Source organism: Podarcis vaucheri, assembly GCF_965113315.1.
Source record: "Podarcis vaucheri genome assembly, chromosome: 2".
Taxonomy (NCBI): domain Eukaryota; kingdom Metazoa; phylum Chordata; class Lepidosauria; order Squamata; family Lacertidae; genus Podarcis; species Podarcis vaucheri.
The window spans coordinates 55,861,783-55,887,588 of record NC_138760.1 but is presented as its reverse complement, the minus strand read 5'-3'; the positions used below and the strand labels follow the sequence as shown (position 1 = coordinate 55,887,588).

The window sequence follows — 25,806 nt, the reverse complement described above, 5'->3', positions numbered from 1 at the left end:
GTACTCCCAGAGTGACACATTCCTCCAGCTGGTATCACAGACTGGGTACCTCTCCCATTCCCTGTTTCTTTCTCTTTTATTGATGAGTGCAGTGCTTCCCCCATCCTGTCTTTAAAAAACAAAACAAAAAACAGAACAGGGACAACTAGCTGAAAATAAAATTATCCACATCATAATGCCACCACCCAAATTTATGATATGACTGCTTTGGAATACTGTGTACTGTCCTGATCATCTCACATCAAAAAAGATATTGCGGAGTTGGGAAATGTTGGGATGGAGCAACTCCCCTATGATAGGTGGGCATTTGCAGTGGTGGCTACCAACTTGGGTGGTTTTAAAGGAGGATTAGACAAATTGATGGAGGATATGGCTATCCAATGGCTACTAACCCCAAGCACTATGTTCTACCTTCACTGTTGGAGCCAGTATGCTTTTGAGTATCAGCTGCTGGAGAACAGGATACTGGACTAGATGGGACACTGGCCTGATCCAGCAGGTCTCATCTTACTTTCTTAGGAGGAGAGGCTTCTGGCATAAATGAGTAATTCCCAGTGACTTGCAGCAGCATTTCAGTCTGAAAGTGGCAGCCTCTATCTACATTGCTTCTGCTAAACACACAAGTTCAATGCTTTTCTGAATTGTAACAGGAAAGACGGTTTTTTACTCTTGTGGTTTGGATGGACACACTAATTCTTGCCTTCCAGAGCAGTGGGAACACAATGCATCACATGGTTTAAATAGTTTACCACAATGGATTCTTGACAGCCGTTATTGTGCGTAGCCAACAGAATTGTCAAAGAACCTAGACTGAAATGCAGTCAGACGAGCCATTATTAGCCCTCCTCAAGCCTAGTACCCTTGCATGCATATTGCTTAAGACAGCTTTAGCCAAGCTTCTGCCCTCCAGGTGTTTTGGACTACAACTCACCTCAGCCCCAATTAACATGCTGGGTAGCAGGTTGGCTAAGTCTGCCTTGTGCAATTGTGGCAGTGTTATCTGTTGCAACTGCTGAAGAACAGGTCAATTTTTTATTCTTACTTCCACAAAAAGGGAGCTGCGGTCCCTGCACTACACCAGCCATTTCAGCAATTTGTACTGCACTCACCAAGGGCAGGGATCCAAGCCAGTTCCCTTCATCTCTAAAGTCTAACGTATGGCCAGACTCCATCACTAGCCTCGCCTTACAGTACCACCTCTACTTGCCCAAGCCCCAATCAGGCTCTTGCTAACCTTGTTTCCCAGAAATCTGTCTTCAATCTAGCAGCATTCATATCCCCCCTGCAAATGAGCCCAGCTGGCCTCTCATTAGCTTCTAGTCACTATTACTAACAAGATTTGCCAAGTCAATCCAGGATTTGTCTAGTAAAGTTGAAGACAGCTCTAGATTCAACACCTGAAGGCACTCAAATGGGGTAAGTGGGGGCGGGGGAGGAAAGAGGTCTGAACAAGAAGCTATTTTTATATATGTAAATATAAAGCACTAAGACCAACATCTGGAACAGCAAGCGATCTGTAGAGCATCTCCCTGACATTTTATAAATAAAGCTGCCCATTATCACGAATTGGACCCAATTAGCTGACTCAGCTGAGAAAATCTATGTGGCAGAAAGGAGCCTTCCCCAACCTGGAGTTCTTCAGATGTTTTTGACTATAACTCATCCCCAACCTGGTGCCTTCTAGGTGTTATGAAATACAGCTGTTCTCAGCATGCTGACAACAGCTGTAGATCTTAACACCTAGAGGGCGCCAGGTTGGGGAAGACTGATGAACAGTATTGTCAAAGCATCTATCTCAGTGTTCCCCAACCTTGGGCCTCCAGCTGTTTTTGGACTACAACTCCCATCATCCCTAGCTAGCAAGACCAGTGGTCAGGGATGATGGGAATTGTAGTTCAAAAACAGCTGGAGGCCCAAGGTTGGGAAACACTGATCTATCTAGAAATACCTACTAACAGGAACTTGATGTGCCTTGCTGAAACATACTGGGGCTGAGCTTCTAGGGTTCCTGCTCAGAGGAGCTTATAATCTAAGAGAGAGGTGTTGGATCGGAGGCAGGGAGAATAGAACGACAAAATGCAGGGCACCCCTAAATCTGCACTACCTCTTTAATCCAAGATTACTCCACATCTCCCCTGAAGGAACACACAGTCTATATGATTTACAGACTTCTGGCAAGACATGTGCTCCTGCGGGGGGGGGGGCACTACATGGACGTATAGAAAGAGGACACTTGATCCCCAAATCCATCCCCACCTGTTGCCATGAATGCCACTCTCATAAGAAGCAAGGATAAATTAAAAATTCTTTTGCGGAATATTTTCTTTCATCCCCCATTGCCCAACACCATTCCTACATGAAACGAAACCCAGTAAGAATTTGCTACTAACCAAATGGAAGAAGGATTTAACCTCCTCTCAAGGCTTTGCAGACTGCATAAATGTGACAGCAGCTATGGGAGGCTACTAGCTGTGATTGCTTTCCAGGGCCAGAGGCGGGATGCCTATGAATACCACTTGCTGGGGGAAATCAGCAAAACAGGGCAACTGCACTCATATCCTGCTCAGGCACGGGCCCTACCATTGGCCAGCTGTGTTTGGGTGCCATGGTGGGGCATCAAATTATTAAGTTATTTAGTTTAATATTTATTGTACTTTTACTGTTGAAGAAGAGGAGCTTTCTACCTTAAGTGCCAGAATAACTTGGCTGTGCTTTAGCACTTTAACTGGTTCAAGCAGCAAAGTATTTAGGGCCGGCCCTTGCAGCTTCTGGTTGGCCAGTGGCCTGGCCTATGCTGGACCAGAGAGGCCTTTGGGTGGATCTAGTAGGTCTCTGCCTATTTCTCCTTTCAATAATTAATGCCTTTCAATCGCCGAACTGTATTATTCACACTGGTAAGGAACAATATTTTTCTATCCAGGATGGTTTGCACGGACTTGCCATGTGTACAAGGAGTAAAGTTATCCAAACAAAATCCGTATGCACACAGCTGTGGAGTTTGCAGGATTCCTCAACCTACTAAAAAGCCGGGGGAGGGGGATTGGGAAAGGCAGTGACCATTCTGATCTATTCAGGTGTGTTCCCGATGCAAAAGTTAACTCACACCACGGGATACAGGTAAGTTTCACATTTATGAATGCCCAAATCCAGCTTCACAGAGGAGCTGAAGCAATGAAGGAGAGAAGGAAAGGCACTTCTTCAAAGAGAACGAGTTACTTGTTAAAGTGACATGCTACAAGATAGTTTACCCCCTCCCCCTTTCCCAGAGTAAGCAACAGAAGTATAACAACTTATCCTGTAGGTATGAAACGAAACCCCTAAGTGTTTGGGGAGAACTCCACGTGACTTTGGTGAAAATGAAGTCTCAGCTCCTCTTGAGGAAACAGTCTCGTGTCGCGGCTCGCCACCCTCCGAACCGCATACATTGCTACCTAACGCGGTTTGCAATGTGTTCTTGTGAATACGAGAGAGCCTCGAGAAATCCCATGCGTCAGCCTTTCCTTCTTCGTTTCGTGAAGTTGCCGGTTCTTTTACCTTACCCCACCAAGCAAACCCCACGCGCCTCCAAGGCGCGCCGAACTCGAACTCGCTCCCGCCACCGCATCTTCTTGCTCACCTTGTACACTTTGCCGAAGGCGCCGTCGCCCAGCTCTCCGACGATCTCCCACACCTCGTTGGGATCCAGGTCCCGGCAAACGTGCTCATACTCCTTGGATCGGCGCTTCTCGAAAGCAGAGAGGCGCAGGATGCGGCGGAAATTGGCGAACGCCATGGCACTGCCCCGGGCTGGCCCTCGATGGTCCGACCATAAACCGAGAGGGCAGAAGGGAAACGGGTCCGGCGAGCCAGCAGGCGCTGCGGTCGGCTAGTCCGCGAGAGGCGAGCGGCAGCAGGCACCGGCTGGTTGGGCGGCAGCTCTCGAACCCAGAGCCGCTCTGGAGAGCAGCGCGCAAGAACAACTTCTGCCCGGCAGACGCACCGTTGCCTCGGCTGGGAAAGCGAAAGGATCGGCTCAGCCTGCTCGGCTGCCTCTCTCTGCGCTTCCGCGGCCACGCGTGGCGCGCCCCCTGGCCGGAGAGCGCAGGAGCCGGCGCTCCGCAGCGACCACCCCGGGGCCGCTCCGGCACGGCCGGGGAAGAGAGCGCTCAAGGCGAGCGCGTGGAGTGGCCTCGCAGCGCCGCTTCACCTGCTGGGACTTGGGCGCGCATCTCTGCCCCCGCCCCGTCCTTGGCACACCGGGAGCCCTCCGCGTCCCGCTCGCCCCGCCTCCTCCTCTCGGAGCCGCCACTTGCGTGTCTTTCCTGGCCCCGCCCCGGAGCCGTGGGTCGTGTGAGCCCGCCCCCTGCTCGGCCAAGCAGCCCTCCGCCGCTTCCACAGCGTCCCTCCTTCGCAAACACCCCTCGCAAGGGGCCAAGGGAATTGTAGTTTCCGTTTCCGATTCCTTTGCTGGGGATCGGGAAGAAGAGGGGTCTCTCCAGGAAGGGAAGCCACCCGGCGAGCAAGCGAGCGGTCCCGGCTGGCGCTCAAGTGGCTTCGTGGCTAAGACGTGCAACGGAGCTCCAGTCCGCCCGGCGAGGAGGCTGAAGCTGAAAGCGGGACGTTATCTCGTGCGCCGCCGGCACACTTTCTAACTCTGGGAAACCCGGGAGGATTAAAGATTAAATCACTTCTTTGGAAATGGTCCGAAGGGAGCTAAGAATGTGCGCGTCGGGGAAAGTGACCTAAAGGAACCCCGCTTACCTGGGAGGGAGCGCCACTGAATGGAACAGGAGTTCCCTTTGAGCAGACTTGGCTCAGATGGAGGAGCTGTAAATGTCATCCTTGAGCAGAGAGTCTCTTATTCAGATAACGATTTGTAAATTGCAGCTCTAACGATTTGTAAATTGCAGCTCTGCATTGATTAGCAATACTAGCTTTAGAGTTGCAAAAACACACAGACCCCCCCCCACTGCGTTCCTGAAGGGTGGTAGAAGCGGTATTTGAATGGGTGTCTTTGTAAACAACCAATATTTGTGCGGAATTAATAATATTACCACCAGTACCCATGGTTTGGTGGCAGTGGCTTAGTCACCTAATTCAGAATACAGTGGTACCTCGGATTACATACGCTTCAGGTTACAGACTCCACTAACCCAGAAATAGTACCTCGGGTTAAGAACTTTGCTTCAGGATGAGAACAGAAATCGGGCAGCGGTAGCAGCGGGAGGCCCCATTAGCTAAAGTGGTACCTCAGGTTAAGAACAGTTTCAGGTTAAGAACGGACCTCCAGAATTAATTAAGTTCTTAACCCGAGGTACCACTGTACTGTAATCGAAACCGCTCCACCCATGAGGCTGGGTGAAGCGCTTGCCTCAGGTGGTGGAAGTGCAAGAGGTGGCACTCTGTTCACTCCACTGTTCTGTCACCACCACAACGCCACCCTCTTGCTGGCCACATAGAGGTGTTATGGTGCGCGGTGCTGCTAATCATCTTACCCCAAGGCAGAGGAGCCAAGCGGCAACACTTTGTGGAACCCCCTGGCTTTTGCCGAACCTGGTGGGAGCTGGGGTGTTGAAGTGGTGGTGGTGTGGCATGGCGGGAGCCGTGGGGAGAGAGCAGGAGGCGGCAATTCCCTTTTTGCCTCAGGTGGCAGAACAGGCCAGGGCTACCTCTGATTGTAATATAAAATTATTCAGAATAGCATGTCTTTAGTGGGCTTCATACAACACAACACACACACACACCTATTATAAGTCATGCCAAATTTACCTCGCAAAAATGTCAAGGAGTGAGTTAGACAGGGCTACAGCAAGCAAATATGAGCCAATTACAGCTGTAATCAATGGCCGTTTGCTGAACCTGTCTTCTGAGGGCCCTGCTCTCTCCTTTGGTTTCTTCTAAGCTCACTTCTGTAGTTTCTGAGGCCTCTGTATGATCTTTCCAGCTTCAGGATTGCCTGATTTACACTGATGACCTTTGTTACTCTGGCACGTAGCTTGCAACTCTACTATGACCTCACAGAGGCTTAGAGTATCACATCCCTTTGGCTGCCATTGGCTTAGTACCTCTCATCTCACAATGGGGTTTTGCAAAGGTACTACCTGGCAGCTGGACTGACAGGATAATGTTAGAGAAACCTGTTTTGAGATCCATGAACCAGTTTTACTAAATGAAACATATACTTCGACTTAATTGGACCTTGAACATATATTCTACTAGATTGGTACAGTAGAAACAGGCAGAATTGGCAGAAACAGACCACTTCTGCTGCTCATACATACTAAGAAATGTAAATGAATAGGGACATCTAGAGGAACTGCTTGGAATTACAGAATTTGGAAATGACAGGACTTGCTATCTTCACTAGCTTTGCCTGTTGCCATTTTGGCTGTGCCTCTCGCGACCCACCAAACTGAATCATCTCCAGCTGGGGTGGGAAAAGCTCCTGGTCTGAAACCCCAGAGTTCTGCTTTTCCACCCAGGGGCCACATTCCCTCCTGACTACCCTTCTAGGGGCCAGTTTCTACACATGCTCATACACCCTCCTCTATTCTCCATCCACGTAAGCAAGAAGCATTGTTAAAGGGCACATTCATGTCTGGCAAAAAACACACCTAATGAAGTGTGAAGCCTAGCAAAAATGTATCATACTCATGATAATAAATGCTGGAAATGTAAGGGAAAAGAAGGAACCTTTTACCACATGTGGTGGACGTGCCCCAAGGTAAAAGACTTCTGGGAAAGGATTTATAAGAAACTGAAAAAAGTGTTGAAAAACACATTTATTAAGAAAGCAGAAGTCTTTTTACTTGGTATGGTGGGGGGTGAAATCCCCAAAAAGGATGTTACTTTTTTCTGTATGCTACAACAGCTGTGAGAATATTACTAGCGAAGAATTAGAAGAAACACGATTTACCAACTATCGAAGAATGGCAGATGAAGATGATGGACTATATGGAACTTGCCAAACTGACTGGGAGACTCCAGGACCAGAAAGAAGAGACGGTGGAAGAAGATTGGAAGAAGTTTAAAGAATATCTGAAAAAATATGTTAATATTTAAATCTTAGAATACCTTTGGAAGTGGATATAGGCTGTAGGGTTAGAAGTAGAAGATAGTGTATTTTAAAACAGTATTATTTGTAAGGGATAATATGTAAAGATTTTAATGGTAAAAGTGTGATTAAAAATGTTTAAAAATTATGATCTATGTAAACTGCTAAAGATGAGGTAAAATGAAAATCAGATGGGGGGACTTGGGGAAGCTCACCTAACAATGTTTAGAAAAAATAAGAATAAGGCAAGAATTTGTTTGTATTGTTTGTTTTTCTGTTTGTGTTGTTTATTAGTGTTATAAAATGAATAAAAAAAAATTGGGGGGGGAATGAGGTGTGAATCCAGGCCACTGAGAGCCATAGCCTGGGGAGAGTACCAACGACAAGAGAGGCCTAGATAGCAGCATTTGACCCCCAGGAATGAGGTTCCTCACTCCCAGTATTGAGTAGATGGTATGGTCTAAATGGACCAAACGTCTGACTCTGTATAAAACAGATTTCTAAGCACTGTAGCCTGTCAGATATTGAACCCTGTTTTTGCAGCTCCAGGAAGAAAGCACAAATAAAGATCTAAGCCCTGAGAGCCTGCCATAAGTGGCAGGTAGACTGTTCGGCTTGGTGGGTTATAAGTTGTTACTATTTCTTATGTTTTACATTGATGTTGTGGGTTTTTGTATGCTGTTAGCTGTAATTCGTGTTTCCTTTTTGGGGGATGAAAAGCAAGATATACATTTTTTAAAAAAATAATAATTGCCAAAACAAGTAATTTGTGATGTCCTGAGTTACAGCTTCACGATGGCCCGTGTAGAAAGATTAACAATGACTGATACCAACAGGGGGCAACCCCACCTAGCCCCTGCAATGACAGCAGGCAGCTGATAATGTGAGAAAGCCACTTTCAAATCTCTGTTAAGCTTCAAACCTCCCTGAGTGGCCTTGAGCAACTCACTCTCTCTCAATCCCTCCGACCTATCTGGGCCATTGTGGGCTAACACACCACTCTAGAGGGCTCTGGGCAAAGGATGATGTTACCCGGAAATGTAAGATGTTCTCATGACATTTCCTTAGACAAGACAACCCTTCCAAGTCTACAATACTAAAGGGCAGTCCATGCAAAGTTTACATCAGGATTGTGGAAAAGACTCAGAGGTGGTCAGGTGAAAAAAAATAAGAGGAGGCTCCTGCACCTTTAAGAGCTGCGTAGAGGAGGAATTGGTGCAGGTGTTGCTTGCTTTGCTAGTTACACATGCTGAAATTGGCCCTTCTACCTGATTATTAAAGGTGCAGGAGCCCAGTCTGCTTTTTTCAACTGACCCTCCTACTGGGCACACAACCAATGGAGCCCAAACCTGTGCAGTAAACCTTCTGCCCCTATCCCTTTTCTGTTTCTACCTTCACCTTGAAGATTGCAATTTGAGGGAAGGTAAAATGCGCGGATCAATACTTAATCCATGGAGCAGGAGCATGTTCTGCCATTGGACTCCAAATCATCGTACCACCACCAATGGTCAGCGATTACGGGAGCTGTAGTCCGGAGACTCAGAGTTTCCGCTCCCAGCCTTAATCCAACTGATTTCAATGTGAACCCCCCCCCCAATTTCCTGTGGACTGCTCCAAGATCATTTCCAGTTTCGGTAATGTATTGCCCCTGGGTTTCTTATGGCAGAGAGCACCCATTTTGAACATAGTAGAAGGTGGGGTCCCCCCCCTCTTTTCATCCTCCTGTTCTGGTTCCAAGGTGGAATTCTTTGACTGTGATGCAGGCATCGCCGTGAATACCTGCCAGCGTTCCGCAGGTGAACGGTTTTCATTGTCGGCAAAATGAAGCTGAAACCCAAATGCTTCCTGCACTTTTTGTGTTTGGATAAAATCTACTGCTTGTTATCTGTCAGAAACGCAAGGGCACTGGCGTCCTACTTTCAACTGCTCGATGTTCACAAAAGTAATTCTCTGAATGGTAAGTTTCACACAGCAGCTAAAGTTAGGCCACAAAGGTGTGAACTGAAACTCCCAGCATCATCTCACTTTGCCTTCAAGCAGTTGCTGCCCCTCAGATCAGCTAGAAAGAGGGACTTCACACGCTAACTGATTGGAAGAGGGAGGTGGGGATCAGAGCAGAGCGCATGAACTCTGAAGGATGTCTTCAGAAATGAAGTCTGTGGTCTTTGATTCTTAAGGGGTTTGGCCACAAGCCAGATTATAAAAAGAAACCACCCCAGACTGGACCAAATATCTGGGAGGGTACACTATTAGCACTGCTGGGCGGGCAAGTTACCCTTCGGAAGTTTACACACAAAGTGTGGAAGCATAAACTTTCCCTTCGTTGTCCCTAGTATCTGGAATTCAGAGGGCAAAACTAGGTTTAGCAGCAGCAGCCCAACATGCAGAACTGGGTCTGACAATAAATTCCTATAACTTGACAGGGTGTGGTTTGCAGATTTAAGTGTAAGGCGGGTGGCTGTAGAGAACAGAACTCTTTCCTTTGCCTTCCACCTGCTGAAAATATACAGGTTTTCTTTAAAAAAAAACCTATAGTTTTTTTAAAAAAAATCAGAAGAAACCCACACTGGGGAAAAAATGGCTTATTAAAAAGCTATTTTGAGCAACAAAGCATGGCTGCAGGAGAGTTCAGCCTCCTGCTGGCCTACTGTGATTTGAAGTGTCATTGTTGCATCTAGCTGCTCCTCAATGTTGGAGCTCAGAATTCATCTGCTCATAATCCATTCCTGGGGCAAATGTAGGAGTGGCTGTTTTCTGAATATTGCCTCTCCTAACATGCTTTGAATATAAGCACATTATGATGAGTATGTGTTTTCAAGTAAAATCATCGTCAATTGATGGCTCTTTAATGAGCATCGGTACTAGTTCTGAGACCACTTTTAGACCTCAGATTGCACTGCCCATACACTTTGAGGATTACGCGAGGCAAATGAAACCGTACGTCTCTTTCCAACTCATGCATGCCAAACATTTTGTGTCAATCAATCCAAAGGGGGAAGCTGATTTCCATGTTGTGGGAACATTTATTGCTAGGGAAGTGTGTTACCAAGATGCTCAGTATAACTGGAACTTTGCACATGCCTCAAGACTGTGTGGATTTTGGCTTTGCTCTTGAGCAATGAGATATGGCCTAAACTGTCCCTGTCCCTCTGCCATATCTATTGCAAGCAGGTGCTCTCACTGAGTCTTAAAGTAATGGAGGCAACCTGCACCAATCACCTTCTCCTGTAGTCCGATTGCCTAAACTTACATTTCCTGGGAAAGTGCTTACTCCTTTCTTGTGGATAAAGTTGAATATTAAGAGCATGCTCTGATTTCCAAGGCAGTGAAAAGAGGTCTCTTGGTCGTTCTGTTGTGGGGAAACCACATCGTATTCTGATATGAATATGCAATTAAAGATGTATTTAAGGACATATTTAAAACACACATTATTATGTGGATTTCCCCCAGATCTGCAGTTTTACAACTTTCTCCACTATGTAACTGACCTGAGCAAGGCTCAGATCATGCTGGTGTTTGACCTACTGGACTGGGATGGCAAAGGGGAGGTCAACTTTGATGAATTCTACATGTTGGTGTGCATCATAATGTCCCATGAGGTAAAGTTAACTTAACAATTCCAGGCTGGACTAGGGTAGGGGAGATGCTTCTGGCAGCAGAAAAAGTAGTAATGTTCAGTACCATATGTTCTGGATTCTATTTAGCTGAATAGGGGGCATTAAATGTAATACGGAGCCAGAGAGGATACATGCCCACTGAGCACTAAGAAAAAAACAAACAAACCTTAGTTCTGGTATCACTAATGTGATATCCATTGGTGTCACTACACTCCCAGACACCTGCCGTGGTGCTTGTCAATGCCCCCTGCAGCTCCCCCCCTTTTAAAGTGCATTTGCTTGCCTTGGGGAGGGGTAGCTTGTTCCCACATTTTATTTATTCTTCTGTGAAATGGGTATTTTGAAGTGTCTATGACGGTTTTAGATTTCCATATGTGTGCCTGGGCCACAAAAGATTGTGAGCCCATGCCTTTGTTCATCCTAATGTAGTGTTGGCCAAACTTGGGTCTCCAGCTGTTTTGGGACTACAATTCCCATCATCCCTGACCACTGGTCCTGTTAGCTAGGGATGATGGGAGTTGTACTCCAAAAACAGCTGGAGGCCCAAGTTTGGCCAACCACTGATTAGGTATGATCATGGTTGAGGAAGCTGGAAATTGTCAGGCCTGCACACTGCTCCCCTTCTCCTTCTCTCGCATCCACCCACCCAATACAAAGATGCTAGTTTGTGTTAAACAGAGGTCTCCAATACATTCAAAAAAGGGAACTCTGATTTAATGGTGGCTTACTAAGCTGGATCAGATTGTGATTTAAGATCCCGGTTAGTAAACCAATATTTAAATCAGAGCTCTACTTTGAAGCTGGCATCTGAGGGAGGATTAGGATCTCTGCACTGAAGCCAGCACATGAGGGGGGCAGAGACACACACCAAGAGGAGACATCATACTGTGCAGGATTCTCAATGCATTGCCAGTTCCAAAGTTCCTGGACAACCTCAATTTCATCTTTCATTAAACTGATCTGGGCAAATCTAGTGCTTCAGTTCCTACAGGAACCACTGCATTTTGGAGACTAGAAATTCTGTTCTCGTCAGCGAGGTTTATCCTAGTTTCACCATTTGAGACAATGGTCCCATTGCTCTTAATAGCAACCTCAAAGAAAACGAAACACAAATACCCGAAATGTGCAGATGAGGAATGTTAAAAAGTCATATTTTCCCCCCATAACATCAGAGTAACATACATGCCAATGCTTGGGTTTTATACTGCTGGAATTTTTTTTTTTTTAAAAAGAAACTTAATTTCTACTCTAACTTCTCTTTCTGGGATCAGAACCACCTTGAAAAGCAGTTCATGTATCGTCATTGTCATCCAGTGTTTGAGCTGCTGGACATCGATGGAGGGCACACAGTTGGCCCAGCAGAGTTCCAATCCACTCGCTTCCTCTTTAATATTAAAAAAACCGAGCTGAGTCAGATATTCAAGGACTTTGACATCTCTGGTGATGAGGTAAACATTGTGTGTGTCTCTTGGTAGGTGAGAGTGAGAGAACAAATGCATGGGGATATGTGGGTTCAGGGGCATAGCCAAGCAGGGCAGGGAGGGGCAGTAAAACAATAAAAATACTTAACTGACCAATCACATCAGTTCTCCCCCCTAACAAAAGTCCTGCCCCCCCAAAAAACCTGGCTATGCCCATGTGTAGGTTCCTCCCCTCCCCACCTATATTGCCCCATCTTAATAAGTCTTTGAAGACTGAAGAAGCCTCATCTAAGACTGCAACAACACGCACCACTGTTCTCTGTGATGTCATGTGATTGGCAGGTGGGTTGCAGTCCTGCCCACCTGTCAAACTTGGCATGATGGGATGGTGGTTTTTTTTAATTACCTTATTTTTTTGCTCTATAAGACTCACTTTTTCCCTCCTAAAAAGTAAGGGGACATGTGTGTGCGTCTTATGGAACGAATGCACGCTGAGCAGCTATCCCAGAAGCCAGAACAGCAAGAGGGATTGCTGCTTTCGCTGCGCGGCGATCCCTCTTGCTGTTCTGGCTTCTGGGATTCAGAATATTTTTTTTCTTGTTTTCCTCCTCCAAAAACTAGGTGCGTCTTATGGTCTGGTGCGTCTTATAGAGCGAAAAATACGGTGAAAACATCCAGTTGCCAGCCACATCCAGTTTCACACCCCCATTTTATAACCCCATTCAGAAGTCCATGGTAGGATTAGTTTATGTTCACAAGAATACCATGCACAATCCTGAGCTCCCTTTTATCAACTTGGCAGCTCCTCATGAAGCTGCTGGTTCCTCTGTGTGCAGGAACCATACCACACACATGAAAGGCATGCTAACCTTAGACTTGCTTACCCATCTAAGATTCAGATTTAATTATAGCAGACGTTACAGAAACACATGTAAGAAATTCCACTTGTCCATTTGATAATGCAGGCCACAATGCCGACAAAAAAATTATTGACTAGAAAGATCTGAGGTTTACCTTCAAGACCACCTCAGAAGGGCAGAGAGAAGACTTAAAGGGAAGGATGGAAAACGCCACATTCCTCCCATAGAATACTTGCTTATGAACTAGCCGTTAATATTTCACTAAACTGCAATATTACCTTTTCTTTTCCATCACCAGCAACTGAACTACAAGGAGTTCAGGATGTTCACTATCTTCTGCATTGACAGACAACAGAGGAAGGCAAGGGAGAAACTGAGGAAGCAGATAGCTAAGGCTGAAGCTGCAGCGGCAGAAGCAGAATCATTATCTGAATTTTCTTTCAGTGACCTTTAATTACATATGGAAGAAAAGAGTGTTGTTTCCCCGGCAGCCAGAAATTTAAAAAACGAAACAACCCATCTCCACACCACATGAAGCAGAACACACGATAAACACTCATTAAAAACAATTTGCAGGCTGTTTACAAAGATCAGAAGAGAACAGTGAGAATAAAAATGTGTGTTGGGCTATATAAACACAATAACTTTCTAAATAAATAAATAAAGGTTAGTTTTTCAAAAAAGAGCCATCCATGCTAGATTGTTTATTCTTACTGCAAGAAGACCCACACTGACTTTCCTCCCTCCTCTTTCTGCTCCCCACCACAACAGCCTGCTCTGGAGGATAGCGGGAACTCTCCAAAACATGGCATTGGTGGGGTGGGGGGTGGGGGTGGGCTGGCGGCAGCGGAAGAGAAGAAATCCCATTGTGTAGTCAGACGTCCTTCCGCTAATGGGACAATTCCATTGACAAAACCCCAAGTGAGAATCTGTGGCCATCTCTCTCCCCCCCCCCCCTCCTGCCACAAATGCACACCCTGCTTTTTTCAATGCAGCACTAGGAGGAATGCTCTATCAGTGCAGGGATTTATCTGGGCACAAGAGAACATTTCCATCCTCTCCTCCCCTCCCCCCAAACTGTTCTGTGGAGTTTCCCAACCCTCTAGAACAAATTTGGAGAAGGTGCAGGATATGCCTGGGGAGTGGGCAAGTCCCACTGCACTAGCACAAACATTTAGCTGAATATGTCCATTACTCGATCGTAATACACTGATATGATGCAAGAGTTTAAAGTGTCACCTACAGACAAAGTTGTAAACCCAAGAGCTCTCAAGAGAGTTTAAAAACAGCAGAAGAATATAACCAAGAAGGCTTTTGCTGAGACCCTTCTCAGACAGCAGTGGGACCCAAGGGAGAGCACTTGATGCAGAATTAAGGTTGGACCATGGATTGTATAACAGCATCAGGATTATCAGAAGTTTTATTTTCAATTCCTTTCCTAATGATCCCCAGCATGAGGTTTTCTTTTTTCACAGCAGTCACACACTAAGTCCACATCTTCATTGAGCTATCCACTACGACCTCAAGGTCTTGTTCTGTCATGGCCAGTTCAGACCCTCAGTGCTTGCCAAATACCTGGGAAAACAAAAATGTCCTTGCCTGGTGCCAAAGCAATTGCAGGCAGGCTTCCCTGGGTAAAATGGGTGGCTACTATAAAAGGCCTTTTCTCGCGTTGCCATCCTTTGGACCTCCCTTGAACGTAGAATGACAGAAAGAGCTTCAGATGATGATCTCAAGGGTTGGAAAAGTTTGAGGTCTTTTAGGTAGAGTGGTGATCAAAACAATCAGATATCTGGGCACCAGAAGAACATCATTTGAGAGGACATCCCCCAGACCGTGAGAATGCACGGAGGGACAAGGAAATGTTTTACCCTACAAGATGTTCATTTAGATCAATGGAAATAACAACTACTTTGTATTAAGGTTAGCAAAGTGGAAACCCCTCCCCTCCCACATTCAGATAACTCAGTTTGAAAAAAAGCATAACCTGTGCGGCAAAAATTAAAAGGAAATAGAGAAACACCAAATTCTGAAGGGGTCACTGCAATATGTAAGGTGTCCTGCCAAAGGTTACTTCGTGAATGAATGGCTGCAGCAAGGTGTAAACTAGGATCTTCCAATCCTGTACTCTTAGTTGTCATGCTATACCTGCTTAAATTCTACTCTTCCCAGAGATGAAGAGATATCAGCAAAATAATCACCATCTCTAGTTGTCAAGATTTAACCTCTGGGTTTTTCTCAAAGGCAGTTAGTGTCTGCTTGTTTGCTCTCTCTCTCTCCCCCCCCCACCTCCCTAAGGGCTCCTGAATTTAAGGCAATTATCTAGGTATTATCATGGCTATAATTTTAATATATTCAGCAGCTCATTTGAACTTCCTAACAAGGATGATTCAAATCAGATTGACTGGTTTGGATCAAATTTATGCTAAGCCATATTTAGTTTATGCTCATATGCATGGCTAGCTGTTTTAGAAATTAAAAACTAAACCCAGAATGATATAAAGGGTTAATTGCTGGCCTGTGATTGGCTTGCCAGTGACTGACATTACTAAGATCTTATATTTTGCTAGCTGGGTATACCAAAGCATTTCTGTAATGATACAGACCGTTCACTGACCTAAGGACTCCAATAAGACAGAAGAGACACAAGAGGCATTTTGCAGCTATGTTGGGTTAAGAGAAAAAGGACACAGTTTGTATTTTAAGGCAAGGCATCTCCAGTACCAATTTTATTTTTAAAAACCAAATAATAATAATAACCAGGTTTTCTTGTTGTTTTTCCTTTCTGTTTAATACATAGAGTACTATACAGCATATTCCTGACTTTTAGGAAATCATGATGCTACACTGATTTACTTCATTTAATTGGTCAAAAAAGAACCTATTTGTGCTTTGCTATAGAATTTTAAAGGTGTGCACATACTACTGCAATGTCAGCACAACATAGGTACAGTATAAATATATAGTGCACCTTGAAAAGGCTAACCCAAATGTTAACTGCATTTCCAGACATTTCACCTTTGGGCTGAAGGAGACTGTAAGAAAAGTTTCGCACATCCTGCATGTACAAAGCTAAAAGATTTAGTTTTATAAAAGTTGCACGGAGGAGGAGTGGGGAAGTGCCACATCATAGGAATTCCCCTAATCAGACTTCCCTTTTTAGCTACTGAAAACTGTGTTTCTCTGTATTGGTACCCAACTGCCAACCACCTATGTAACATGAATGCTTCTTTTGATACATGGCACAGAACAAACACTGTACAAAAAAAGATTTACCAGAAAAGAGAAGATTTTTATTCAAGAAATACAAATTGATGGTACCAGCCATCTTTGGAAGCCACTACCAAGAGGCAAATAGGACATTTAAATCCAAGTAATTTGCTCGTAACACATTAGAGAAGAATGTCTTTACACACCTCCAGCTGCCTAGTACACAATTTCAGGCATTGCTCAAAAGGCGATCTCCAGTTTCTAGACGTTCCCAGGACATGGAGAGGAGAGGCACTGGTAAGACCCTTGACAGAAGACCATTTCACTGTTTTTGAGTTTAAGACCCAGCAAATTGTTAAAAAATAATAATCAAAAAATCCTTTCCCATCTTTGGCTAGATTCAATTGCCAGAAAAAGGGGGATTAAAAGTGTCAGGTGAATTTTAAATATTCATAATGAAAACGACCATGCTTGCATTTTTTTTTAATTGACAACATGGTTCTGATCCAGAGATAATTAGCACAATATTGAGAAGTATCTAATACATAGTGTCCTCAGCCGAAGGACATGAGTCTATTTCATCACAGACTGCCATTCAGGGCAATGGGGTTCCAACCTCCTTAAGAAACCAACCGTATTTAAACAAACAGAAACCAAACCATTAAGCCACCTTCATACTCTTAGTACTTAAATAAGCTTGCTGGCATGCATCACAGTGCACTCCTCTTTCAAAAGGGGAGTCACAGCCCTGGATTTAAGGCTTCCTATAAATGGGACCAGAGTCTACATAGAAAGAAAAGCGAAGAGACAGGAAGGAAATAAAAATAAACCGCTGAATTATATTAAGAATACTTCTTGGACACAGAGATATTTTTAAACCAGCTACACTAGTCTTGGATACATGGCTATTAGGCAAAAGAATCAGTAACGTCACAAGTGTTGCATTTTCGTATTTTCCTGCTTTAGAATACAAGATGTTGAAAAGGCATGGTTTGCCTCTAAATTCAGTTCTACAACTCCCATATATTGTATTTCTTTACACCATTTACATACTGTTGGGTACAAATTATGTGTGTGGTGGTTGTGTTTTTGTTTTTGTTTTAAAAAACAACACTCAGGAAAAGGGTTGTCAGAGAAGTAAACTGAAAATGGAGTATTATTGCAGACAGCTGAAGAAATGCACCCCCAAAAGCTCCATATAATCTTAAGCAAAAACAACCTAGTCAGGGACAATCATGTAAAGACCAAAGGAAAACCAAATAGTTTTAGGCATCCGATATGCATAACTAACACTCTGAGACAAATTAAGAGATATGTCAATGACTGCAATCCTAAAATGATTTTCAAAAACAGCACAAAATTGCATTAACCTACCAGATATGTTTTTGTTATATTTTCTCCCTAAGGAGCAATGCACTAAACATGAAGGCCCATTTGCCCATCTTATGAGCGACACTTAAAATCTTGTTTTATCAAAACGCATTGTGCCACAGCTGAATATATTGCTCTCATCACATCAATCTGAATCCTGATTATTTTTGTAAAATGAATAATGAAACTACAGTATTGAAAAAAAGAGGTATTATCTTTGTCCATCAAAATCCTCTCAAAACCCAGTTTATTACACTGCAATTTCACACTACACCGTTTCCCAAATACCTCCTTAGTCTCTCTAAAGTTTAGAGATCAAGGGAATTACAATCATGGCTTTTAATGTGATCATTTTCTTAATCTCGTTGTCTCGTGGTAGAATTTTGTGTAATGCCAATGCAACTAATGTACTAAGCCAAAGCTCTAGTCACATGTTTTGTTTTCAGAATAGGATGGAGCACAGTAAGCAGTATGTGTCTCCTATGCATTCATTCTCCTCGCAACCCGCTTTTTTACATAATGCAGTATCAACAGCGCTACTGTCCTTTTGCCTTTCAAGCTCATCCAAGACAGATTACAGAGAGTCCATTACTTCTGGGTCATGTACTAGTGACACGTCTGCAATAACAAGCATGAAAAACCAAAGCTCTGTGCTAAACAAACCTGCCACCACCATATGTCTGTAGATATAATTCACTAGCAAAGGGGAGAAGGTAAATCAGAAATGGCGTATAAATGTGTTAAACTGTAAAGAACAATATTGTAACTGTTTGCTTGTTTGCCCTTGGTAGCTCTATGCCAAGTGTTCTGTCTTTAGAACGTATGTGTGTGCATGTATGTCTGCAGAAGAGGCAAAGCTTCGACTCCAACGATGGGAACGAGCTGGCACAGGTCAGAATCCAATCTGCATGCTGATAAAACGTTAAATGCATGCAACAGTGCTTACTTGAATTAGTCTTCTGTTAAAAGTAATAAATGAAATTGCTCGGCCTTGGAGATTAAAAACAATGAAAATCCAGTTGCCTCGCTTATTCTAACTGCTGGGTGAAGGTGAACAACATTAGGTGAAAGGGATATTCCTGACTTATAATCAAGTTTACCCTAAAAAACCCAGTTCTTTCTAGAGCAGGAAAGAGTAAGAGTAAGCAAGAAACTAAGACTCCTACTTGGTTAACAGATGCATGCAATTTCCACTCAAAGTAAAAACTATTCACGATACCTGAGGAGTTACTTTTGTTTAGAGCTTGAGGGGTGGTTAAGTCACCACTATGCTTATGAAAGACAAGCAATCCTTGAGTGCCTGCCATCAGTACAAAAGGGAGGTATATTGATTTATTGTGCACATATGTGCGTGCACAAGTTCCAATATGGTCCATCACAGTTTGGAGGAATTTCACCACCATTCCAAAGGGATAATGACCTTTTCCTTTCAAGCTGTTCCATTCTAACTGCTGAAGTGGGAGTGCAGCTCCCATTTTTCAGTGCAGCATCATTTGGAAATTTACATGTCATCAGCTTAAAAAGTGTCAAGCACACGTTTTTACTTCTTCACACACATGCGCACACACACCGATGTGAAAATATTTGTCGGAGAAGGTGACTGCATTTTTTAAGAACTGTAGAGCTGCATTCATGGAAGCAAACTTGTGGCAGAGGTAAGTGGAGCTACTCCAACACTCTCTTGTAACTTGTTCCCTAAGAAAAGTCTGACTACCACAGAGCATTCTACAGTCGAGGACTCATATTCTTTGCCAAATACATGCTGAATACCTGAGTGCATGTTGGAAACCCATCTTCATCAAGCATGGCCAGTGCCATGGGTCAGCATCCTTAAGCAGCTGTCATGGGCCCATCATTATCACCTGACCCATAACACTGGCCACTGAAGAACAGCAGAAACCATAACTGATGCCCGCCCCCTTTGTCAAAGATGACTGGCAAACCTCCACCCGCCACACAGATAAGCAAGTGGCAATAGTGGCTGAGAACAGCAGTGACTGCTGCTTGCTCATTCGCTCTGTCAATGGCAGCAAGAAGCAGCTACTACTGCCTTCCTCCAGGCATCAGAAGTATGAGAAGTGGCCCACTGGAAGGCATCTGGCTGAGTGAGCCTCACATCACAAACCTGGAGCTGGCCCAGCCATCAAGCAACGTGGCTTGAAAACATTTCAAGTAATCCTGAACACGTTCCGAAAAGGGCAGAAGTAGTCACAGAAGTTATCAGCCTATTTTTAGCTCAATTCAATTTTAATATCTATAAATTATTTTTGTCCGTTTAACTTGGGAAAATGAGACCACTAGACACATACTTTTATTTTGCAAGGTATACTTTTTGTGATATGTAACGGCTGTGGTGTGCACAAAATAAGTTTATTACTTAGAAATTACAAAGAAACTAACTGGTACCAACTAAATGGATCAACACCTAGGATGCCTCTCCAAAAATCAGCATTTAGAGTTTTTATGCAGCAGTCTAGCATTCCTTTTCACTTCAGTACATGTGGAATGACTTCAAAAAGAGTCACAACGACATTAGATTTTGCCTTAAATATTTTAGCTTTTTAGTCGATTGTTTAGCATGCACCCTTTGTGACAAATGAAGGATCTGCATCCTTCTGAACTTCTAAAATATAAGTGTTTGCTCCTAATATTAGCACAAGTGAACATGGTATCTGAGAAAGTGGGGGAACTTAACAAATCCCTAGAAGACAGATACCCTTTTGCTGTATGCTGCTGCCATCTGGCCAAAACTACACTGAAAGACCCTGCAGTATTCGACTGTGCCCAGAAGAATGCTATGGTTGTGACACACAATGATACATTCATATGGCAAGTGGTTCCAAGTCTGATCTGATTTCCAAAAAGAGAAACCTCCTTTGAGAAACTTTGCAACCTACCCTACACTGAAAATGCGATATAATTTTAAATTTTTATGTTTCATTGTTCTAGTTTCTAGTTATCACAGCAAGATAACCCGAGTAAGGCTAGGTTAGTTATAGGACACTTAAGTATTGTAGCTCTCCTCACTGCAGAGAGGAAGAGGTCCACCCTAGATTGTTCCATCAGTGGACAAAAAAACATGCCTTTTCACAGATAAAAATAACTGTAAAGTAGATTCAGTGCTTAGCAAGAAGAATATTAATGAGTTCTGTTTGAAAAATGATTAATAATAGTGGTGCTAACAGGAACATGACCGCACCAAAAGAACAGAACTAATGATCAAGTATACATGTAATATTAAGCTGCACCATAGCTTAGTGCAAACAAGCAGGCTCCGCCAGAGAAAATCACTGTCACTTTGCTCCCCCTTCCAGTCCTGCTGCTGCCCTGTTGTGAGCTAAGCTATGGCTTGGCTGAGCATTCCGTCTGAACCCAAGTTCATGGTTTCTCTTGCTCCAACAAACCGCAAGCTGTAACCAAGGGGAGGAGGAGAAAAGCAGCCACAATCTTTTCTCTGGGAACCCACGTTTGCTCTTTTTCCGACAAGCCCATGGTTTGGCTTCGTGTCATGTGTGAACCAGGTCAGGGACAACAAAAAGCAGAGAATCTAAACAAAAGAGTTATGTATACTTCTTTTCAAAAGATGCACATTGCTAGGACTGATTTGTTCAGTATTACTCAACAGAATTTAACTGGACTGCTATCAATCTTGCCCAAAGCCCTCTTAAAAGGATATACCTCCTACTCTAAAGAATGGCTTGCTTTCACATACTGAAGGGAAAATGCTGTGTGATATTGCTAAGGTTACTGTGATGTTTCAGATAAATCTGCCAAGTAGAAAAAGTGGCCCATCAATCTGACATACATGCACTGCATGTACACTGTCATATGAATGAGTGTGAATAAGTGTAACTGAAGCCATGGGTGGGAAGATAAAGAATACTTGAAATATGCACACTGCTTTTCACAAACCAACTCAATCCACTTCTTTCTGTAAGCTACCCATCACCAGCAAGATACAAAAGTGTTTAGGTCAGGAGCAACTAAGCTGTGGCCCTCCAGATGCTGCTGGACTCCAACCCCCATCATGCCTGATCGTTGCCCATGTTGACTGGGGCTGATTGGGACTGGGATCCTACAATTTCTGGAGGCCCACTGGTAAGCAACCCCTGATATTTGTGGAATAGTAATACAAATATTCTTGCAATATACAACTCCCCCCAAAATATTGAAAGATCTAATGGTATAAAGGAAAGATCAGATGATTTAACAATCTACAATATCTTCCTAATTTTCAATCATTATTCCCATCTCTTCCCCCAAGGGTCAAGTGTGTGTGTAATCACTTAGCAGAATAAGAGGATGCATCTGAGTCCCAGTTATGCCAAGCAACATAAAGATCAGTGGGGAGATATATGATACTGTCAAGCAAGTTGCACACCCTTACCTTACAGAAGTGTATGACAGGGCTTCCTGTGCTTTTCTTCTGTAGTATGTTAATAGCTATTGCTGTGAATAAAGGGGGTTTAAAATCACTATATTGGGCCTAAACATTATCGGCTAACATACTAAGTGAAATAAGTCCTGTGCCTTCTTTTGTTTTTGTTTCCCAGGCTGGTGAACCTCAAATAATAAGCTTTTTAACTAGATACAGAAGTATACGGTAACTGCAATTCCATGTAACATTATATATTTGCTAAACAATAGCCTAATTTTTCAGAGAGCAATATTTAGCACATACTGAAGCCAGCAAAAGCAAATCACTATTGCTTGCTATTTCAGTATATACCAAGAAAACTTTAATTTGGGATCATCCATACTAATCAGATTGCACCTGATAGTCTGTCCCAGAATCCTTCACCATCCCATTTAAATATTAGCCTTGTAAAGCTAATGTGAAACTAGAATAGACACAATCCCTACAATTATCACAGCATACTAGATTTACCAGAGCAGCTACACTGATTGGCTGAACTGTAAGTGATGCTGATTTCACAAAATACTTCAGTTTGGTTTAATCCTTTTAAAAGTGCCTTTCCCTTTTATGGATCAGTACTTCACTTATAGTTCAAACCACTTTTTAAACATCATCCTCTGTAAACTTCAGGATCTCTTTCACACACATGTTCCAGATTTACTTTGTTAAGAACGTCTTACTGTGGTGTCAAGAATTCCTAAATTGGGCAAAGTCTCCAGGGGCAGTTTAGGAACGTGTGTGTGTGTGCTTGCATGTGTGTGTGTTTCCCCCTTAAAGCTCCATCACAGATGGAATTTTTGCTGGTCATTGTTTAGAACCAACCCACCAGTCGGAGAGAACAAAAATAGTGAAAAAGTTCCCACGTGGTAAGAAGAGCAGAAAAGGAAAAGAGAAACATACAGGCAAAGTCAGTTCTCCACCGGGGTGGGGTTTGTTAAGGGCTGGCTCACAATGACTTGCACCACATAGTCCCTTGGTATTTTCAACTCCTCCAGTTTCATTTTGTCTGCCAGGGGCCTGCCTGAAAAAAACCACCGCTGGCTGCTGGGCTCCACACCCTCTGCTGTGTGCAGTCTTCTCTTCATGTGATAGACAGTGTCCATACTGCGGACCACAAGTTTGAGGTCTTTGCCTGTTGAGAGGCGTAAACGAAGCTGACATTCATGACCCGAGTTAGGTGGTGGATCGGGAATATCCAGAGTCTCTAAATCACCCTTCTCTTCTATCATGTTGATGGGCGGGGCCAGGCAGTAGACAGGAAGCTGGTATCGGTTTCCCAGTTCGTCATAGCACTCAGTAAGAGCACCTTCAGAAGAGAGGAAAAAGAAACAGGGTTAAGTGACAAAGTTTTAAATAAAATCAACCTTACATCCTTGAGATGTTCTTTGATTCTACTACTGTTTATGCTTAAACTCCTGAACAGTGTGTAATGACCACCTCCTTCCCCCAGCTCCAGAGGTTTAAGTATTATTACTGAGAAGCTATACCACAGTGAGTGCCTTTTCCTCCTTGTGAATATTGATTTTTTTAAAACAAAAAGCTCAAAAATGAAATACAGAGTAGATGTAACTTACCAACCCAACAAGTTATGAGTGATAAATATAAAGGAATTAAAACACAATTCACTTTCTTACCTATGTTTTTCTGCATAAAAGGATGCAAGAAAAATTTGGCCTTATGGTACAATTTTATCTTAGGCTCTGAATAGAAAATGGTAGTTTGGGATATTTATGTTTTCTTATTGAGTCATGTAAGATTTTATGCCATTAAAAGAATGTTCAGAGGAGAGCTAAAAAGGCAAATAGCTATGTACAATAGTAAAAGCATGTAAAGACAGATTAAAAACAAGCAGATAAATATCTAGATGGCTTCCCATATGCATTAAAACCTTGAAATGTTCACATTTCTAATTCTAATTAACGTCTAACAAGCCAACATTTCCTATTCTATGAAAGTCCACAGCACAGGCAAGTGCAGGAGGTGTGCTAGGTGTACCCAGGCATACCCTAATGTTTTTAAAAAATGGGGAACAAGGGAAGCAGAGAGAGAGAGAGAGAGAGAGAGAGAGAGAGAGAGAGAGAGAAGTAGAGCGGTTCCTCGGGTTACAGATGTTTCAGGTTACATATGCTTCAGGTTACAGACTCCGCTAACCCAGAAATAGTACCTCAGGTTAAGAACTTTGCTTCAGGATGAGAACAGAAATCACGCAGCAGCAGCAGGAGGCCCTATTAGCTAAAGTGGTGCTTCAGGTTAAGAACAGTTTCAGGTTAAGAATGGACCTCCAGAACGAATTAAGTTCTTAACCCGAGGTACCACTGTAGAATAAAAAGGCTGGAAAGGATCTGCAATGGATCTGCAATTTCTGCCTGCAACTGTCTCCGGAAACAGCAGTTGGGTGACTGGCTCCAGTGTGGCAGTAAGGGAAGAAGAACTCCCTCCTCTGCAGGAAGAAGCTGCAGATCCATTCCAGTCTTTTTCTTTTGTATACATGCATCTCTGCCCCATGGCCCTGCCAGCATCCAAGCTTTCCTGGCCACCTTTTGTGGAGATAATATCTGTGGGGGTGAGGAGCTATTTTTGTGATACACAAGCAAAGAGGATGCCCTCAGCCATCCAGATCTGCCCAAAACCTGTCCAGCTTAGCACAGGTCTTTTTCTCCGCAGGAAAAATCTGTTTTTTGTTTTGTTTTTTGGCTACTTGTGTTGCACTTGTTTTGATAGATTTTTTATTTCTGTATCTCCTCCTTGCCTTATCATTCCCTCTTCTTTCTTCACTGAAATAATCAAATAATAATAAGTGAATGCACACCCTAATGAATTGTGCTGTGGTTGCCTATGGCCCACAGGCAAAGTCCACAGCAATCCAGGGTGGGTGGGGGAAGAGAAGACTGAAGGCAGAAGAATTGTCAAACCCAATGCCTTGGCTGGACTTCTGTTGGCAGGGCAGAAGGGAGTATTTTTCCTTTTTGGGTGCATCTTTTGTTGGCTTAAAAAAAAAAGACTTTCCTTCCCATTGGCCACAATGGAAAGGAAATCAGTACACCAGCTGGCAGCTCTTGGCAGGTTTGGGGGGGGGGTTTGAAGGAACAGGAGGACTTGGCACACAGCAGATTGTTTTTGCCATCTCTATTTTGCCTCCTCTGCCACCAGAGCATTGATGGTGAAGGACAACCGCAGATATTACCATAGCTGCAATGAGAAGGTCTCCATGGGTAGACCTGCTGCTCTTCCTATGTACCCTCCTCCTCTCTGTGTTCAGATATGTCAAATCCTCTGGCCCTGCCAGGAACCTAACACCTGTTTCAGCATTCACAAGGTCAGGGTTTGTGTCATGCCTTCCACTCACTGTGTGAGGAACAAGGAAGAGGGTGGACAGTTTCACCACAGGCAGAATAATGGTAGCCAAGTGAGGAAATTATACAAATCTGCATATTCCAGTTTCTTAAACCAGTTAATTTCATTTCTTACAATTCTTTGCATGAGTGTATGAAAAGGGATGCATATAATAATCTGAGCTGCTGATACACAAGAATCTATAAACTAGAGAAAAGCCTACTCATACTTTAATCCTCCTAACCACATTACTGCATTACTATCCACTCTCTGATTCACCAGGGCTGAGCTCTAATATATTAGCAGAGCAGCTTTCATGGGCAAAAAGCATTGCAGCTGGATACAAGACAATGATAACAAAGTATCATTGCACTATTCAGCTTTGCATTTCTCTCAAATTATCTGCCATACTTATACACATTTCTCAAAAGGCATTTCAATAATTTCCATGGAAGCAGTTTGCTATTTACATTTGGAGGTCAACATATTATTGCCCTTTAAAGCAAGTATCTAAGAATGCACATAATTTTCTGCCTGAGCTGCT

General features: G+C 43.5%; 3 protein-coding genes across 4 annotated transcripts in view; 1 reads left to right on the top strand and 2 right to left on the bottom strand.

Annotated features, from left to right (window-relative positions):
- STK10 (serine/threonine kinase 10) overlaps nt 1-4,258 on the bottom strand; it is a 66,510-nt gene extending 62,252 nt beyond the window's left edge. The window contains exon 1 of the mRNA XM_082213017.1: nt 3,617-4,258. Coding sequence (XP_082069143.1) covers nt 3,617-3,772 — 156 coding nt within the window. The 5' untranslated portion in view covers nt 3,773-4,258. The remainder of the gene's footprint in view (nt 1-3,616) is intronic.
- Nucleotides 4,259-8,809: 4,551 nt separating this feature from the next.
- On the top strand, nt 8,810-17,236 carry EFCAB9 (EF-hand calcium binding domain 9). The gene is made up of 4 exons (XM_082213094.1): nt 8,810-8,990; nt 10,484-10,632; nt 11,922-12,098; nt 13,230-17,236. Exons 1-4 carry the CDS (start codon nt 8,855-8,857, stop codon nt 13,383-13,385), a joined length of 618 nt encoding a protein of 205 aa, XP_082069220.1. The 5' UTR covers nt 8,810-8,854; the 3' UTR covers nt 13,386-17,236.
- The window catches only part of UBTD2 (ubiquitin domain containing 2), a 39,913-nt gene continuing 30,309 nt past the window's right edge, over nt 16,203-25,806 (bottom strand). For both annotated transcript variants that reach the window (XM_082213083.1, XM_082213082.1), the window contains exon 3: nt 16,203-23,235. In XM_082213083.1, coding sequence (XP_082069209.1) covers nt 22,838-23,235 — 398 coding nt within the window. In that variant the 3' untranslated portion in view covers nt 16,203-22,837. The remainder of the gene's footprint in view (nt 23,236-25,806) is intronic.

Excerpts from the sequence above, each read along its gene's own strand:
- EFCAB9 (XM_082213094.1), top strand. The coding sequence starts at position 8,855 with ATGAAGCTGAAACCCAAATGCTTCCTGCACTTTTTGTGTTTGGATAAA. Across the intron at positions 8,991-10,483 it reads CAAAAGTAATTCTCTGAATG|ATCTGCAGTTTTACAACTTT; the intron begins GTAAGTTTCACA and ends GATTTCCCCCAG. Across the intron at positions 12,099-13,229 it reads TTGACATCTCTGGTGATGAG|CAACTGAACTACAAGGAGTT; the intron begins GTAAACATTGTG and ends TTCCATCACCAG.